Source organism: Camelina sativa, chromosome 12 (genome assembly GCF_030686135.1).
Source record: "Camelina sativa cultivar CO46 ecotype springtype chromosome 12, ASM3068613v1".
Classification (NCBI taxonomy): domain Eukaryota; kingdom Viridiplantae; phylum Streptophyta; class Magnoliopsida; order Brassicales; family Brassicaceae; genus Camelina; species Camelina sativa.
The window spans coordinates 10953309-10972757 of NC_141891.1; the positions used below are offsets into that span (position 1 = coordinate 10953309).

The 19449-nt window shown below is 37.9% G+C and overlaps 1 protein-coding gene across 3 annotated transcripts; it reads left to right on the forward strand.

The window, feature by feature from the left end:
* The first annotated feature begins 9759 nt into the window (after window positions 1–9759).
* LOC104731327 (disease resistance protein TAO1) lies at window positions 9760–19415 on the forward strand. 3 transcript variants are annotated; one of them, XR_015574901.1, is made up of 6 exons: window positions 9789–10570; window positions 13986–14993; window positions 15860–16430; window positions 16546–16979; window positions 17062–17376; window positions 17574–19415. XR_015574901.1 is itself a non-coding variant. In XM_087479062.1 (6 exons), the coding sequence occupies exons 1-6, from the start codon at window positions 10008–10010 to the stop codon at window positions 19152–19154; spliced, it is 4449 nt and encodes a 1482-aa protein (XP_087335188.1). In that variant the 5' UTR covers window positions 9789–10007; the 3' UTR covers window positions 19155–19415. The 3 variants fall into 3 exon arrangements, 2 of the variants coding, with proteins under 2 accessions (XP_010448962.1, XP_087335188.1); XM_087479062.1 differs by having other exon boundaries at window positions 16569–16979; XM_010450660.3 differs by having other exon boundaries at window positions 9760–10570; window positions 15860–16979.
* The last annotated feature ends 34 nt before the right edge of the window (window positions 19416–19449 follow it).

Here is a 19449-nt window from a genome sequence, read left to right on the forward strand (position 1 = left end):
CATGACCACACAAGGATCATATACATGCCACAAGGACCGCCACAAAGGCCAAACAAAATGTCCTAAAAAGAACCGCCACCAAGGCTAAACAAAATGTCCTAAAGAGGACCGCCACCAAGGCCAAACAAATGTCCTAAAGAGGACCGCCACCAAGGCCAAACAAATGTCCTAAAGAGGACCGCCACCAAGGCCAAACAAATGTCCTAAAGAGGACCGTCACAAAGACACTCTGGCTAAAAAGCCCGTCACAAAGGCCATCTGTCCCGAAGGACCGTCACAAAGACCATTTGTCCCGAAGGACCGTCACAAAGACACTCTGGCTAAACAGCCCGCCACAAAGGCTAACCAAATGTCCTAAAGAGGACCGTCACCAAGGTTAAACAAATGTCCTAAAGAGGACCGTCACAAAGACACTCTGGCTTAAAAGCCCGTCACAAAGACCACACAATGTCTAAAAAGACCACCACACACGGGCACACTGACTCAAAAGTCCGCCACTAAGGCCACACACAACCCCTCCAAGGCCCTCCACCGCTAAAATGGACAAATTCTAACTCCCATAAAACTTTCCATATTTAGCACTTTCCATTTTTGGAAACTTTCAACTTTTGGAAACTTCTATTTCAGGAAACCTTTCTCCAAAACCCCGCCTCACGGAAACTTTGTACCCCGAACACCACCTCATCTTGTTACTGAGTCGCACAACCAACCACCCCAAGCGACCGAGTAACAAGAGAGATGGGCTGGAATACTCCATTCCCGCTCCAGCCGCGGATTACAGATGGGACCAAGCTAGACAAGTTCAAGTCGCGGCTTGCTTCTCATACCACTTCTTAAACCTTGCCTTCATCTTTGCCTCAGGCTCCCAAGTCTGCTCCTCAACACCATCACAGTCCCACAGGACTCTCATCAAAGAAATCTTCTTCTTCCGAAGTTCCTTGATCCTCTTCTCGAGAACCGTCACTGGTCTCGCCTCCACTGTCATGTTAGGCTGAAGATCCTCAGGAATCTTAGCCAACACCCGCTCACCCTCATGAAGACACTTCCGCAACATAGACACATGGAAAACCTTATGGAATGCACGCATAACCTCAGGTAACTCCAGTCTATATGCTACTGGTCCAACCCGCTCAATCACTCTGAATGGACCCATATACCTCGGACTCAACTTAGTCTCTGACAATGACCTGTTCGGACCCTGCAACATGGCCATCTTGAGGTACACTCTGTCTCCTACCTGAAACTCAAGATCTCTCCTCCTCCTGTCAGCATAACTCCTCTGCCTATCCTGAGCCTCCTTCATGTTCAGCTTGAGAACCCGAATCTTCTCTGAGGTCTCCTGAACAAAACTAGCACCAAACATGCTCCTCTCCCCCACCTGAGTCCAGCATAATGGTGTACGATATGGCCTCCCATACAAAGCCTCATAAGGAGCCATCTTAATACTCGCCTGATAACTGTTGTTGTAAGCAAACTCTACCAGGTTCAGGTGATCCGCCCAATGGACACCCCAATCCAACACACACATCCTCATCAAATCCTCCAGCGTCTGGATCGTCCTCTCAGACTGTCCATCTGTCTGGGGATGATAAGTTGTACTCATATGCACCTTAGTGCCCATCTCTACCTAAAATGCCTTCCAGAATACCGAAGTGAACTTAGAATCTCTGTCAGACACAATGCTCGCTGGCACCCCATGCAATCTGACTATCTACCTCACATACTTCTTAGCGAAGACCGCTGCTCCATCAGTCTTCCTAATGGCCAGAAAATGTGCTGACTTAGTCAACCGGTCCACAATGACCCAAATAGCATCAAAGGTCCGTGACACTGGCAATCCTACCACAAAATCCATGGTGATCATATCCCACTTCCACTCAGGAATGGGTAAACTCTTCAGTAAACCGCCAGGAACCTGATGCTCAGCCTTCACTAGCTGACACACATCACACCTCGAAATCCAACTAGCCACATCCTTCTTCATCCCGACCCAATGATAGTACCTCTTGAGGTCACGGTACATCTTAGTCGCTCCTGGATGAATAGATAACTTGCTCGCATGAGCCTCTCTCAGAATCTCCTACCTCAACTCCTCATCCTTGGGCACACAAACCCGACCGTGCACCAAGATAGTACCATTATCTGAGACCTGATACTCTGAATCCACATCCTTAGAGGCATTCACCAGCCCCAAATCCTTCTCCTGAGCCAACCACACCATACTCAGAAGATCTGCTCTATCTACTGCTTCCAAACCCAACTGTTCCTGTGAAACAACACATAAGCTCAAAGCACTGATCTCCCCTACCAGAGACTCCATCTTCTGCTCCTGAGCCGAAGCTACCCTCTTCTGACTCAGAGCATCTGCAACCGTGTTAGCCTTACCAGGATGATAGGCTATCTCCAAATCATAATCCGCCACAAGCTCCATCCACCGCCTCTGTCTCAAATTCAACTCATGCTGAGTGAATATATACTTCAGGCTCTTATGATCTGTAAACACCTGTACCTTTGCACCATAAAGATAAGATCTCCAAATATTCAGGGCAAAAACTACAGCACCCATCTCCAAATCATGAGTAGCATAGTTGCATTCATGCACCCGCAACTGCCGCGAAGCATAGGCAATCACCTTCCCATGCTGCATCAGAACACACCCCAAACCAATTCTAGATGCATCTGTATAAACCACATAGGGTTCTCCCTGCTCAGGCAAAGTCAACACTGGCGCAGTAGTCAACATCTCCTTCAGGCTTGCAAAGCCTTCCTCACACTCTTCTGACCAGACAAAAGGAACATCCTTCCCTGTCAACTTAGTCATAGGACGTGCTCTGCTTGCAAACCCCTGCACAAATCTCCTGTAGTAACCTGCCAATCCAAGGAAACTTCTGCTCTCTGTGGCATTCTGCGGTCTAGGCCAATCCCTGATAGCCTGAATCTTCTCTGGATCTACTGAAACCCCCTCAGCAGAAACAATATGACCCAGAAAGCCCATCTCACACTGCCAAAAACTGCACTTGCTCAACTTAGCAAACAACTTCTGCTCCCGCAGCTTCTCCATAACTGCCCTCAAATGCACTGCATGCTCTTCAGGACTCTTAGAATAAACCAGGATATCGTCGATGAAAATGATAACAGACACATCCAGAAACTCCTGAAACACACTGTTCATAAATCTCATAAACGCTTATGGCGCGTTAGTCAACCAGAAAGGCATCACCACAAACTCATAGTGCCCATACCTCGTCCTGAAAGCAGTCTTCCTCACATCTGCCTCATCTATCGGTATCTGATGATAACCCGACGCCAGATTTACCTTAGAGAACCAATTAGCACCCCTCAACTGATCCAACAACTCATCGATCCTAGGAAGAGGATACTTGTTCTTCACAGTGACCCGGTTCAAACCCCGATAATCAATGCACAACCTGAAACTCCCATCCTTCTTCTTCACAAACAACACCGGCGCTCCCCACGGTGATACACTAGGACGGATGAATCCCTTACTCAACAAATCCTCTAGCTGCTTCTTCAGCTCTGCCATCTCTGCTGGAGCCATACTATAAGGAGCCTTGGATAACGGTGTCGTCCCCGGTTCCAGTTCAATGGTAAAAGGATCCGACCGAGATGGTGGTAATCCCTGTAAAGATTGAAACACATCCTCAAACTCCTCCACTACCGGAATACCACTAACCGTAGACTTCTCCACTGACTCTGGCATAGATATAGTAACTAGATAAGCCTCACGGCCCTTCTCGATCATCTTCCCAGCCTGAATGGCTGAGATCACGAGACTCCCCGAAGTCGGTCTAATACCCTGAAACACCAACTTCCCTCCTGACCGCTCAAACTCTACTCTACCCCGATGGCAATCCAAATGCACCCTATGCCGATGCAACCAATCCATCCTGAGAATAACATCATATAGCTCCACTGGACTGATAAGCAAATCCGCTGGCCACGACTCTCCTGCGATCTGAATATCAATTCCTCTAGCTCGTCCAATCACTCTCAGGAACTCACCTCCTGCAACCCTGACAACTCCTGCACGCTCTCCAGGATCCCCGCTGATCTCCGCACACTCTGCACACTCCGAAGTAATGAAGCTATGAGAAGCTCCAGAATCAAACATAACATGGGACTTAAACCCGCCCACCAACAAGGTCCCTACACAAACCTCATGTGTTGAGAACCTAAAACTTTATCACAGGAAAACATAAAATCTGACCCTACTAAAATTCACAAAGATTATGTACTAGAAATTATACCTGAGATCGCCCCGGCACTGGTTCCACCAGTCTCTACTGTCGTGTAAACCCGTGGCGCCTGCTCAATCCGTGCCACCTGCTGACCTCCAGGCTGCACCTGCTGCAACGCTGCCACTGCTGCCGACTGTAACTTGGGACAAAAAGGCCTGATGTGCCCTGTCTCCCTACAATGATAACATACCCGAGGCCCTGTCGTCGGAGCACTCCTCTTGGGACAACTAGCAACCCTGTGATTCTTGCTCCCATAACCGAAGCAACTCGCACCACTTGGCTTCTGCGTAGCCTCCCACTTCCTCTTGGTTCCCTGAGCATGCCTACCGCCCCTGCTAGAACCACCCTGCTGCTGAACCTTACTAGGCTGAACTGCTGGAGCAACCGCCACTGACTGTGCCTGGATATCCTCCTCAATCTCTGCCGCAGTCTCAACCAGCTCTGCACGCGTAGCTTAATTCCTCCCTCTACAGTGAACTCTCAAGTCATCATGTAGAGCCCTCAAGAACCTCCTGATCTGAGCCTCCTCAGGCTCCATAGCCCGACCCCCATAACAAAGAAGTCGACTGAACTCCAAGTCCAGCTCCCGCACTGACCGCGTCCCCTGAGATAACTGAAGGAACTGCACCTCCAACCGGTCCAATGCCTCTCTAGGAAAATACTTGCGGTTGAACTCCAAGACGAAGTCAGCCCAAGTCATCTCCCTCTGCACCCTCCTAGTAGCCACTGATCTCCACCATATCTGAGCATCACCAACCAAATGATGGACCCCTATGTCCACCCAAAACTCCTCAGGGCATCTCAGAGTATGGAAGTTACGTTCCACACTCGCCCTCCATGCATCTGCCGCAGTAGGATCTACCCCTCCTGAAAACTGCTCGGTGCGAATACGGCCATCTCTCTCAGCATGCTGAGATAACGAGAATGGACTCCCACATCCGCAGCCACTGGCTGCCGCTCCTCCGCCACCACTGGTGGCACTACCTGAGCCTGCACCGGTACCACTGGTGGTAACCGCGCCAACACCTCTGCTAGCATAGCCGCAAAGTCAGTACCTGGGACTCCCACACCTGGGACCCTAGCATCATCGGCCACTGGAGCATCAACACCGCCCCCTCCTGCCACACTCACGGAATCCCCCGGAACACCCTGCGACTCGCCAACACCCTCAGCTATCACACTCTGGTCCTCGGTCTCACTAACCACTGGGACTCTGCCCCTACCACGACCACGTCCGCGTTCACGACCACGTCCGCGTCCACGACCTTGACCAGCCACAGCCTCATCTCTAACCATCTGCACTACCATGAACAGAAGGCTAAGCAAACCATTACTATTTAACACAGAAACATAAATTCATCATGGAATCACACAATCGGCTCGAAGAGGATGTTCTAGGACTCCATGCCACACACAATTGACTAACTCACATAATCAATCAAAGCATGCAAATCCCAAACATCTACAACAGAAACCTAGTGAACCCAATCCTAGAACCGTAAGGGCTCTGATACCAAAATGAAACGACCGACCTTTTTGTTTTGTTTTTTTTAATAAATCATAAATAATAAATAATAATATAATATAATAAATAAAATTACAACTAGTGGTCCCATACCCACTAGCCACCTAACCACAATCACAACCAACAACGGAATAACCAATACCAATCAATATCCAATAATAATCCATTAATAACCAATAATCATAACATCAACAATATCCAATAATCTAATAGCAGAAATCATAGAACCAGCAACCTAGCAATGTTCTAATGACCCAACTCTAGCAACCTAGCAAGCCAGACAACATCAAACCGAGTCTCTAGAATATTCTCCTCTTCATTGCCTTGATTCCACGATCACACTTTGCCTTTACCTGCACCACAAACACATATTGCAATGCATGAGTATTTTATAAACACTCAGTAAGGCAATCCTCTCATCTACTGGGCTATACACATAAGCAATAGAGTATCAATAACCAACACACAACAATCAACAAACGACAAATAACAAACCAGGACTCAGCATCGACCGACGCCACACATGCATCGACCGATGCCAAATGGGGAAGCATCGATCGACACAGAAGCTGCATCGACCGATGCAAGTGTAACTTGCATCGACCGATACCCAATCTGCATCCACCAACGCATGCTCGACGTAACACGAAAACCCTAGAGTTTACGCGCCGTCCTCGCACTTGCATCGACCGACGCAAGATATGCATCGATCGACGCAAAGTCGAGCACCGTGATTTCCCCAAGCTTCTCGCCGGATCTTCGTTCCTACAACCACAAAACTCGATCCCAAGCCACAAGAAAGCTTCCTAACGTCCATAGTCACGATCTAACAAGTCTAACATCACACAACAAACAGATTAAAGAGTCCTCTAGCTTAGATAAGCCATGGTCATGCACTTACCTTTGCCACAGAAGAATCTGAACCTCAAACAACCAAGAAAACGCCTCTAGGAAGCTCCTACAACGTTCCCAGCTACAGATCTCTACAGAACCAGCCTCAAATCTCCAGAAATCACCAAGAACTCTCAAGAACAGTTTCTCTCTTTTCGTTTCTCTCAAAAACGGCTAAACACGCCTAATGAGACAAAACACGATCTTAAGGGTTTCCTTTACCCAAAACGCAGCGTTTGACTTAAGTCAAAACGCAGATAATTGAACATGCATCGACCGATGCACCATCTGCATCGACCGATGCAACTCCCAAACCGGGATTCCGGTTCACGGATGTTACAATTCTCCCCCACCAAACTAGATTTGTCCTCGAATCTCGAACAACCATCAGCCAAGGACTCCCGTGTAACCGTCTCCACGGCCCGCACTCCTCCCACTGACCTACAGAAGGTCACCTCTAGGCGATAGACTCACGCTCCAAGCGTCCTTTGCTCTCGAGAATTATGCTTATCCCTAAATTTTTGTATTTGTTTTAAACGGACAATTGAAACATGATTGTGTCCGACTATTGGTTTGTTCTGCATTTTAGTATTGAAACATTAATAAACTACAATGAAACCAAACCAAAAAGCAAAAAAATACTCAATTGATATAAGTTCAGGTTATAAATGCTTTATATATGCGGGTCTGAATCTCTTACATATTTCTTTATTTGTTGGACTAAAATATATACTCTCAAATGGGTAAATTATTATTGAAACTACGGTTATTAGATGAAAAACATGACATCGGGACGGGATAGGTTTTCTTTTCCGTAATAAACATATCACATTTTTCTTATTTTTTTAGATGTCTTTAATGATAACAAAAACAAATAAAATTGTTTTTCTTTTTCTAACTGAGTTAAAAAATAAATCGAATACTAAACTAATACAACTTTGAATTATTAATGTTAATAAAATACGTTTTACAATTATTACAAATTTACAATAAACTTAGTTTTTGAAATTAACTCCAAACATACGTACGGGTCCAAATCTAGTATCGTATGTATTCACCACTTTAATTTTGCATCATATATTAATATTTCCCACCTTCTCCTTGTGTCTATTCTTAACTCACATTACTCATTGCATTGGACAAAGTTGATGGTACTCGATTTTGGGGCTGAGCTAAATATAATATGGGATCAAATACGGTGGTGACCAAATATGGTGGTGACCATGTGGAATACCACAACCATTAATTAAACAATGATTAATCACGTCTAAAGTATCCATGTTTTTTTCTTAGAGTACAATCAAATTTGATGGTGTAAGATAAGATTGTTCATTGCCTCCCATAGGTTAAAGATGTCCTCCACTATCATGGAAGATTGTTCTAATATGTTCACGTCAGCAACTCTTTTGCTCGACATACGGAAAAAATCAAACCATTTCTCACCATGGAGGAGGGTATTCGTGGGAGAACGACCCTCGAGGTTTTCTTCCTTAATCCGGAAGGAACTGTGAACACCATATTGGGATGCTTATGGGCATGCCTGTATGGCTGTATCAATATATTTATGGATATCAAAGGTGAATTCTTCTACTTAAAACTCTTTTTCCCTTTATATATGTACTTAATTATATATTAGTAACGGAGATATTTGATCCCTTAATTTTTTTTTTACTCAATATTTGATCCCTTAGTTATTAATTAATATTAGTAAAGGTGATAACTAAGGGCTGAGTTGACTAATAAAAATTAGTAAATTCAAGGTGTCAAAGATGGTGGTGAGCATGTGGAATACCACTACCAGTAACCAACCAAACTGACCACCATTTTTTACTCTTCTTGGGATACCAAGAAGATACCAACACTTGAGCCACCAATAGTTGTTTTTTATTTATTTTATAAAAGTATTAATTGTTATAACGGGCCCTTGTTATAACATGAAAGTTCGTTTGTCCAAAAAAAAAAAAACATGAAAGTTCTTGCGTGGGCACTTGACCATCCATTATTTGCAATTCTGCAAAATGAATTGATATCTATCTAACATGCCACAATTGACATACATCATATATGTAGTTGGGCTTGACTGTTTGAGACTAAAGATCAACTGTTTTTTCTTTTTTTTTTCTCATAAGTTATAATTTATAGAGAATATACATTAGAAAACACAAGAATGAAAGATGTTACCATTTGTCTACAGTGCTTTTGTCAGATGAGTAATAAAATTACCAAGATTTGTCTTATTCTTCTTCTCCCTCTTTCTTCTCCTCCTACATCTCCATTGGTGTTCTCTTCTCACCATGAGATATCATTATTTTTTCTGTTATAAACACATCAAACAATATCAATTCTTACTTTTCCTGCTTTTTTCTTCTTTATAGTTTCTCTCTTTCAAATTGCAGAAAGATATCTCACTTTATCTTTTTGGATTTCAATTTATGTTGGAATCTCCGTCGTCGTGTTTTTTATATAATTTATGACATTTTGTTTTGTAACACTACTTTATCAAATTACAGGTAATAACATAATATCTCTCTCATTAATAATTTATTTTCTTAAGTTACACGTTATTTATTAAGATTACGTGTGATTTCTTTTAAAAACAAGATTTTTAAGTTACCATTGTTGTACTTTTGTCGTTTGTTTAAGGGCAGTTTTGAATTTTCTCTTCTCTTAAAAATGGTAGTTACCTAATTTTTCTAACACAATGGTATTTTCTTAATTTCTTTTGGATTTCATGGTAGTTACTAATATTACCCTAACTTATAAGTTTTAAGTCAGCTACTCTTTTGCACGGATGTGAAAAATGTTTGGACGTTTGGTTATCTAATTAATTTTTAAGTTTGAAAGTTTAAACGTAAAACAGAGAAATAAAGTGTAAAAAGAGCCTATATTAGGTGTCTTCTTTTGTGTATATTTTTCGTAGCTGATGAACGTATATCCAAAAAAAAAATTTTAAATTCATTTATTCTGCTTGTAACAGATACTAAATAAAAATATTTGTTTTGATTTGTCAAATTTACAATAATTTAAGAAAATTCTAATCATATGGGACATCAGTTTTGACCACTACTTCGTCGAAATTGCTTCTGCGCTTCCATGTTTTTTCCTTCTGGATAGCCCACAGTCCCACAGCGGACTGTATCCACAAATTTAGGCAGATAGACTTATGCCGGTGACAATATTTTCCACAAATTTCTCTAAGTCAATACTCAGTAATAGAGTCAACTTTATACACATATTAAATTACATAAAAGCCTCTTTGTTTTCATTCTTTCTACACATCTCTCTCTCTCTCTCTCTCTAGGAAGCTCATTGATCCTCTCTCCACCATACAAATGGATTCTTCTCCCTTTATCATTGGTGCTGCTGCTGCAAAAGACAAAGAAATCGATTCGTCTTCTTCATCTTCCTTGTCTCCTTCATCAGTTCCTCCATCTTCTTCGTCTCAGAAGTGGATACACGACGTCTTTCTGAGCTTCTGCGGGGAAGATGTCCGCCGAGAATTTGTCAGTCATATTCTCAAGGAGTTTCAAAGACAGGAGATCACACCACCATTCATTGGTAGTGAGAGCAAAGGAGGAGTATTCAACGGTCATGAACTCATCATACGGGCGATTAGAGGATCTAAGATCATGATCATCGTTGTTTCTAAGGACTATGCTTCTTCAAAGTGGCATCTTGACGAAATGGTGGAGATTATGAAGTGTAGGGAAGAGTCGGATCAAACTGTGATGGTCATTTTCTATAAAGTAGATCCATCTGATCTAAATAAGCTGACCGGAGATTTTGGAGAGGTTTTTTTGAAAACCTGTGTGGGAGAAAGTAAGGAGGACACTGAGAAATGGAGAAAAGCCTTGGCGAAAGTGGCCAAAATCGCTGGGTACTGTTCAAGAAACTGGTTCGTCCTTCCCCTTTCAACTTGCTCTTAATGTTTCAAACACATCCAAATATCAGAGAACATATACATAACTCTAGTTTCAAAATTAACATGATTTATACAAGGGCTATGTTAATATAAATACACAGAGGAAACAAAAATAAGAATCTGACAGTAGTTCTTAACTAATTAGTTCTCTTTCTTCTATTCTTTTGTAATAACGAAAATAACCCTATTATACATTTATATGAATTGTTTGGGAAACCAAAAATAAGTAATGGATTATAAAGCTTAACTACATTTTTATTCGTTAACAAGGTAAAATCCCTTATTTAATATTTCGGAAGTACACAACTTCTTTTTGGTAGACTATATAATAGTTATAGGTTATAAAGTTATAGTTATTATTTGATTACTAGTTGGTTAAAAAAATAAGTTATATAGATTTGCTTCTTTAGTCATACCGAGATTTAGGGATTAAAATAATTATTTATCTGCATTATTATTAATTACAGTAAAACCTCTATAAATTAATAATATTTGGGACCAAGATATTTTATTAATTTATAGTGATATTAATTTATCTATAAATTAATAATTATTATTTTATAGTGTAAATTAATAATTATTAATTTATAGATATATTTTTAATAGTTTAAATTTTTAAAATTATGAAATGAGACGATTATAGCAAAATAAAATTATACTTTCGGATTTTGTGAATTTTGTGGTATTGGAATTGAATTTGTAATATATAGAAAACATTATTAACAATAAATTACAAATACAAAGACAAATTCACTTATACATATAACATACATAAATTCAAATTTATAAATAATAATATCAATTGTTGTAATTTAAAAGTCAATCAAACTACCAAAATGTAATCACACAACTTAATCTGCGGTAGGCAAAGTGTTCCATCCTAAATAATACTTTTAAAATAAATAAAATAATCACATATATGATGATTTGAATAAAAATTACAAAATAAACAAAAGGAATTTCAACCCGTGCTCTAACACGGATCATATTCTAGTATATTATTATCACGATAATTTATAAGCTATGTGTTAAACTTATATTTATTTAGTTAAATTATGTAATATATAAAACAATTGAGTTATACAAAACGTAAAAATATTAAACTGTTCAATAGTGTTATTGATATCAGCTACCTTATACGTTATAATATTTATTTATCATTGATAATTTAATAAATTATCTTTAACTTTTTTTTTTTGGACAAAAAAAAAAAGTTAAAGATAATTTATTAAATAATTAAATAACACATAGCTTAAATAATTATCTTTAACTAATAAATTATCATATTATGTTAAAGTTAGTTTGATAATATATATTAACTGGATAATGGTTGACTGACGGGGACATACGCTAAGTTTCGAGGTTGCTTACATATTTTGCTTGCCTGCTCTGATTCCCTTGCTCATCTCTCCAACAATTATCATATTGTAAATCCATGTCGCAAGAAACATCCGCTGAAGTGAAACTGAAACGGTGATACCCAAAAATCATAGAAGAATCAACCCTAATTGAGATTGAAACCACCGCCACATCATGAAATCAAAATAGGAACCCCCATTATAGATAAAAGAATCAGAAAAAAAAAAAAATCTATATATATAAAGTTAACTTTGCTCACTTCTCCTTTCTCCACATCAGCATTCACCTAATCAATTTTTTATTTTTGCATAAACAAATACTATTTTAATATTTATTCATTGCATATATATTACCTATAATCAATAATAATTAAAAATAAATAAAAAACGAATTAACTAAAATTAATTACATTTTAAAATAAGAAAAAATAATATAATTTTTTAGTAAATAATAAAAATAATAACTATCTAAAAATCAATTAAGTAAAATAAATGAAAATTTTAAAATAGTAAAAATAATACTATAAATTTGTTTTAGTAATAATGTTATTATTAAAATTATAACAAAAAATGATTATTCCAAAATTTAGAATGAGTTAATGAGTTTTAGAATGTAAGTAAGATTTTAATGCGTTATGGAGTCAAAAACAAGTTATGTAATTGTATTTATAAAAATCTAAACATGAAAATAAAATTGAAGTGAAACATTAGTTTCTAATAAACATATACCATAAAAATTTATTATTAAATTTTACTTATAAAAAAGAAAATATTAATTATTTAACTTAACTTAACTTAAAAAGTTTTGATCTAAAACAAAGACATTGTAAGGGACACACTTTTTTTTGGGAAAACAATGAAAACGAATTTTGAAAAAATAATCTATCTACAGAAACAAAATCAATTGTTAGGAAATATAGAAAAATGATATGTAAGCCGTTAAAAAAAGTGGCATGTGATTTGTGTAAGGTATATTATCAACTGGAGCTACAATTTTATAACATGATACAAAAAATCTATAACAAATATAACATATATATATATATATATATATATATATATATTATCAAATGCTTTTAACCCAAAACATTGGCAAAAACAACATATTTAAAGTACACTATGATTTTTTTAGAAGACGAAGCTGGGTTGCATCACAAAATTAACATTTACAAATAACATATGAGATTTTAGAAAAATATGTAACTTGGATTAGTGATTAGATATTCATTGTGGGGTTTAAACGTTTCATCATTTAAGCATTCTTGACTTAGTCGGAAATTCTATTATGACAGATGATGAATTTGAAATCTCATTGTAGCGACATATCACTAAAACTGTTCATGAAACTTTGTATATTCACATTTAATGTAGGATATCGATATATTTAAATGGTCTCTATAATTAGGTAAATGATCGATATTGACGTTCGAATTTTTAAAATTATGAATATGGAATGAACTCTTTTCAAGATAAAAGGTCAGAAGATTGTCGACAATATTATTGCTGACACTAGACAATATATGTTATATATAGATTAGTAAAATAAGTACAGCATTTATATAGATTTATCTTTTAATCTTCAAATTATATTCATATTCAATTATTCTTATTGATAAAAAATTTTACCTAAAATCCCACGTAAATCGCAAATAGATATAACAAAGAAATATTATCTTTAAAAATATATTTGTTTATATCACTCAGTAAAGTAAGTTTAGTATTTATATAGATTTATACTCAAAAATTGAAATGATTATATTTGAACTTAACAATTTCTATTGATAAAAAATATTTTAAATTAAAATCCCTGCGCAGGTACAAATTCTAGTATATATATATATATATATACACGTTGACACAGTTTCATCGACAGAGATTTAGGGTTAGAATTGTCCAATTTAAAAGAACAGTAATGTTAGCACAGTAACATGTGTGTCAGTTAAATATTCATTCGTGTATGTATGTTTAGTGGTATTACCCTTCATACCAAAATTTTCTTTTAACTATCTAACGGATCTTTCTCTTGTTAGTGATAATGAAGCTGCCATGATCGAAAAATTCGCCACTAATGTTAAAAAGGAGCTGATCAACTATGCGCCATCAAGTGATTTTGACGTTTTAGAGACGACGAAACCATTCTTAGACCTGGAGTCCGATGACGTGAATATGATAGGGATTTGGGGTCCATCAGGAATAGGTAAAATCACAAAACCATGTAACGACATCACGGAACAGCAATTACATAAAGAGATTTTGCCTCGAAGTATAATAAACCCGGAGGATGTCAAGATTCATCATTTAGGAGTTGGGCAAGACTGGTTAAAAGACAAGAAGAGAGTGTTTATTGTTCTCGCTGGTGCGTATCAGCCGGCGGAACTAGATGCCATGGCGAACGAAGCTGGGTTGGATGGTCCTGAAAGTCAGATTATCATCACTACGCAAAATAAAAAGCTTTTGAATTATCATGGGATTAGCCATATGTGTGAGGTGGGTCAGTCACCTGATGATGAAGCTTTTCAGAAATATTTCATGAATGATCCAGGTCAAAAGTCTTCTTCATCTTCATCAGTTCCTCTGTCTTCTTTGCCTCATAACTGGACACACAACATCTTTGCAAGCTTCCGCGGGAAAGATGTCCGTGAAGACTTTCTCAGTCATATTCACAAGGAGTTTCGAAGAAAAGGAATCAAACTGTTCATCGATAATGAGATCAAGAGAGGAAAATCCATCGGTCCCGAACTCATAGGTGCGATTAGAAAATCTACGATCTCAATCATCTTTCTCTCGAGGAACTACGCTTCTTCAAAGTGGTGTCTTAATGAACTGGTGGAGATCATGAAATGGAGGGAAGAGTTATATCGACCTGTGATTCCCATTTTTTATAAAATAGTTCCATCTGATGTAAAAAACCTCACTGGAGATTTTGGGAAGGCTTTCATAAAAACTTGTGCTGGTACAAGTAAGGAGGACATTGAAAGATGGAGACAAGCATTAGCGAAAGTGGCCACAATAGCGGATTGTTACGATTCAAGCCACTGGTTCGTCCTTCTCACTTCTTCGTAATCTTTCAAACATATAGAAATATGATTAATTATGATTAATTAAATATTCTCGGGAGATTTGAAGATTAAATATGATTAATCTATGATTAAATATTTTTTGGAGATTTGAAAATATTATTTCGTATATTTTTTTTGAGAGGATTTTTAATCGAGATTTATTTAATGGTTACAACTCATATAACCTATCAAATAAGTAATTTTATAATCCATATTATATAGTCTACAAAAAAAAAAATTTGTACTTTCGTTTTATTATATAGGAGATAAAGATAATTCAAAAAAATTTTAAAAAAAATAAATATAATAACATAATTCAAAAATATAACAAATATTTTGAGATGTAATTTACTCAATTACTTTGAGATATGAATTACGATATATGCAAAGTGAAAGAGTCGAATCCTATTTTGAGATCAATGAAATTTTGTGAAGTGAAGTTGTAAGAGAGACGATGTTTAAATAGGGTAATTTTTTATAAAAGTATGTCTATATTGTTTATATTTATCTTAAAAATATAATATAAAACATAAAATTTCTACTAATTAAAAATTTATATTTTGTTATATTTAATGGAAAATGTATAAATGTGCTTTTGTTTTCGTAATTTAATTTTATAAATATATAGACATATGTGTGATTTTAAAATTTAAAATGCCTAACTTATGAGGTAGCTCATGTTCATTAAAGCTCGATCATTTAACTCATTTATTAAATGAAACGAGAAAACAGAGTTTGTGCTCATGAGCTAACGGCTCATTTTGACACCTTTGCCTTACCCAACCAAAAAATCTGAAAGTGTTTGATAAGTATTTAACTAATGTATTCATCTTTTCACTTGTAAGGGAAAATGATGCGGCCATGATCGAACAACTTGCCAGTCGTGTTTCAGACATGATGAATCTTGTGCCATCAAGGAATTTTGATAATTTAGTTGGTATGAATGCTCATATCGAAAATTTAAAACGATTCTTACGCCCAGATGACTCACGCAATGTGAGAATTATTGGGATTTGGGGTCCTTCTGGAATAGGTAAGAGCACCATCGCCAAAGTTCTATTTGGAGAATACTCGCAAGAGTTCCAACTCAGTGCATTCATGGCTAATGTCAAAACACGTTATCCAATCCGTTCTCATGATAATATTGGTCATAAATTAAAGCTAAAGATGAAACTACAGGTAGATTTTTTGTCACAAATACGTAACCAGCAGGATATCCAGATTCGGCATTTAGGAAATGTAGAAGAAAGATTACGATACAAGAAAGTGTTTGTCGTTATTGATGATGTGGATTGTTTGGAGCAACTAGATGCCATAACAGGACTGTTTAGTTGCTATGGTCCTGGAAGTATGATTATCGCTACAGCGCAAGATTTACACCTTTTTAAAGCAAAGGGGATTGACCAAGTTTACAAGGTGGATTTTTCCACTTTTTTTGAGGCTGTTCAAATCTTCTGCATCTATGCTTTTGGTCAAAGGGTTACGTTTGATGGTTTTGAGAATATTGCTATGGAAATTACGAAACTTACAGGTAACCTTCCTTTGGGATTGAAGGTTCTAGGCTCTTTTCTGCGGGGAATGTCTCTGCAGGAGTGGAAGACACACCTACCAACGTTAAAGATTAACCTTAATGGAGATATTGAAAACGTTTTGAAGTTCACTTACGATGTCTTATCTGATAAAGATAAAAAAATATTTCTTCATATAGCCTGCTTTTTCAATTATGAACCGATTGAGAAAGTGGAAGAGCATCTAGCATCGAAATTCAGTGATGTGAGACGAAATCTTAAAGTCTTATCGGAAAAATCTCTCATCTCTATCAGCTCGGGATATGTTAAGATGCATGATCTGCTAGAAAAGTTGGGTAGAGATATTGTTCGTAAACAATGTTGTCAGGACCCAGGGAAGCGCATGTTTTTGGTTGATAGCAAAGATACATGCAAAGTACTGAGTAGTGATACAATAGTAAGTTTTCAGCTAGCGTGTTGCTCCTTACAAAATTTTATAACTAATCATATCTACTTATATGACTTTGGTTCTTTTACAGGATAATGGAACAGTTTTAGGCATAAATTCCAAATATTCTGAGAACATGGATGAGTTAATTAGAAGTGGTAGAGCCTTTGGGAACATGCATAATCTCCATTTCTTAAGGCTCCACGGTAATGATATTCACCCGAGACCGTACTTACCACAAAGTCTAACTCTAATATATCGAGAAATATTTCTACCTCGAGGAGTTAGATTACTACATTGGGAATGCTTCCCGATGACATGCATGCCTTATCCATTCACTATGGAGTCCCTCATCGAACTAAACATGTCTTACAGCCAGCTTAAGAAGTTGTGGAAAGGATATTATGTAAGTGTATATTTCTTCAAATTTCGTAAGTAAACTTCAGTTTTATTCGATTCTATAAATTGTTTTGCGTTTTGAGTTAAATATCAAAGTCATTAAAATATGTTCTCTAGGTAGCCTTTCTTTTATTAGTTCCCGAAGATTTGGGTATCAACGGCTCTTTTGATTGTTTGTCTTTGTATTTTTTTTTTTCTTTACAGGTGATTAAAAATCTCAAGTGGATGGATTTAAAATGTTCCAAAAACCTTGAGGAGCTTCCTGATCTCTCAACTGCTATTAATCTCCAAGAACTGAATCTTGAGGATTGCTCAAGTCTGGTGGAGCTCCCCTCTTCTTTGGGAAGTGCCACTAATCTCAAGATATTGAATCTCAGTGGATGCTCAAATCTTGAGGCGCTCCCATCATCTATTGGTAATGCTGCTAATATCAGGGAATTGTTTCTCCGAAGTTGCTCAAGGTTGGTGAAGCTCCCCTCCTCTATTGGGAATATCACTTGCCTCAAGGATTTGAATCTTTCAGGATGCTCAAGTCTTGTTAAACTTCCCACCTCTATTGGGAATATCATCGGTCTCAAGAATTTGATTCTTTCAGAATGTTCAAGATTGGTGGAGCTCCCTTCCACTATTGGGAATATCACCGGTCTCAAGAATTTGGTTCTTTCAGAGTGCTCGAGTCTTGTTGAGCTCCCCTCCTCTATTGGGAAAATCAAATTTCTCAAGAATCTGAATATTTCATATTGCTCGATTCTTAAGGTGCTCCCCTCCTCTATTGGCAATATCAATCTTGAGAAACTGTATCTAAATGGATGTTCAGTGCTAGAGGCCCTTCCGATTAACATCAACATGGAATCTCTCGATGTACTTGATCTCGCTGGTTGCTCTATGTTAAAAAAATTTCCTGAGATCTCCACAAGTATTAGAGTTCTAATACTCAATGGTACTGCAATAGAAGAAGTTCCTTCATCAATCAGGTCATGGTCTCGACTTGATGACTGGCATATGTCATATAGTGAAAACCTCAAGAAATTCCCGCACGCTTTTGACTTCATCACAGAGCTGCACTTGAGCGACACAAGAATACAAGAAATTGCTCCATGGGTCAAGCGAATATCCCGTCTACGTGTACTTGTAATCAAGGGATGCACGAAGCTGGTTTCTCTTCCAGAGCTTCCAGACTCCTTATCATTCCTAAATGCAGAAAACTGTGAGTCCCTCGAGAGGCTGCATTGCTCTTTCCACACTATCAAGTTTATAGGCCTCAACTTTGTTAACTGCTTCAAATTGAATCAAGAAGCGAGGGACCTTATCATCAAGACATCGGCTTGTAGGTTTTCACTCTTTCCCGGAGAAAAAGTGCCTACATACTTCACTTACCTAGCCACCGGGGATTCCCTTTCAATGAAATGGAATGGAATTGATAAGCAGCACCCTAGATCCTTGAATTTTAAGGCTTACGTCTTGCTGGTTAATAAGGGTGACACTAAGGTTGGTGGGAAGATGGTGGGTGTATCTTATTGCCTCAAGGAGAAGATTAATGGTGATAATGTTAACCGTAGATCAAGAAGATACCACCACGGATCTCCACTTCTAAAGGAACACTTGTACACATTCCATGTCGAAGAAAAGGTGAGCTCCAACGAATTTTCCTTTGAGTTCGAAGTCTACGATAAGGAATGGGAGATTGGAGAATGCGGGCTAAATTTGGTTCCAATGATAAGTATTGAGAGAAAAGAGTTTGTTGCTGAGCTGGCAGCAGAAAGGAAGAGAAGAAGAAGAAGTTAGTAGAAGAAATAGATAGTAGTATAAATAGCGAGTAGAGTCTATTGTAAAGAGGCATCCTACGTGATCAAGGTCTCTGTTCATGGTGATAAGAGAGGAGAACCGTAACTCCGATCTTATCAGTTAGGGTTCATCGTTTGTATTAGGGATTGAGAAGAGATCTCACCTTCAATCTTATCATCCAACACTTTAATTCCCTCATGTTGATGGACGCTGAAAAAAACAGAGAGAGAAAAAAACTACAATTTCGTTGGTTGATGTGCATTTTTGTTCTGTATTTGTGTGATTTTGGGTTCAT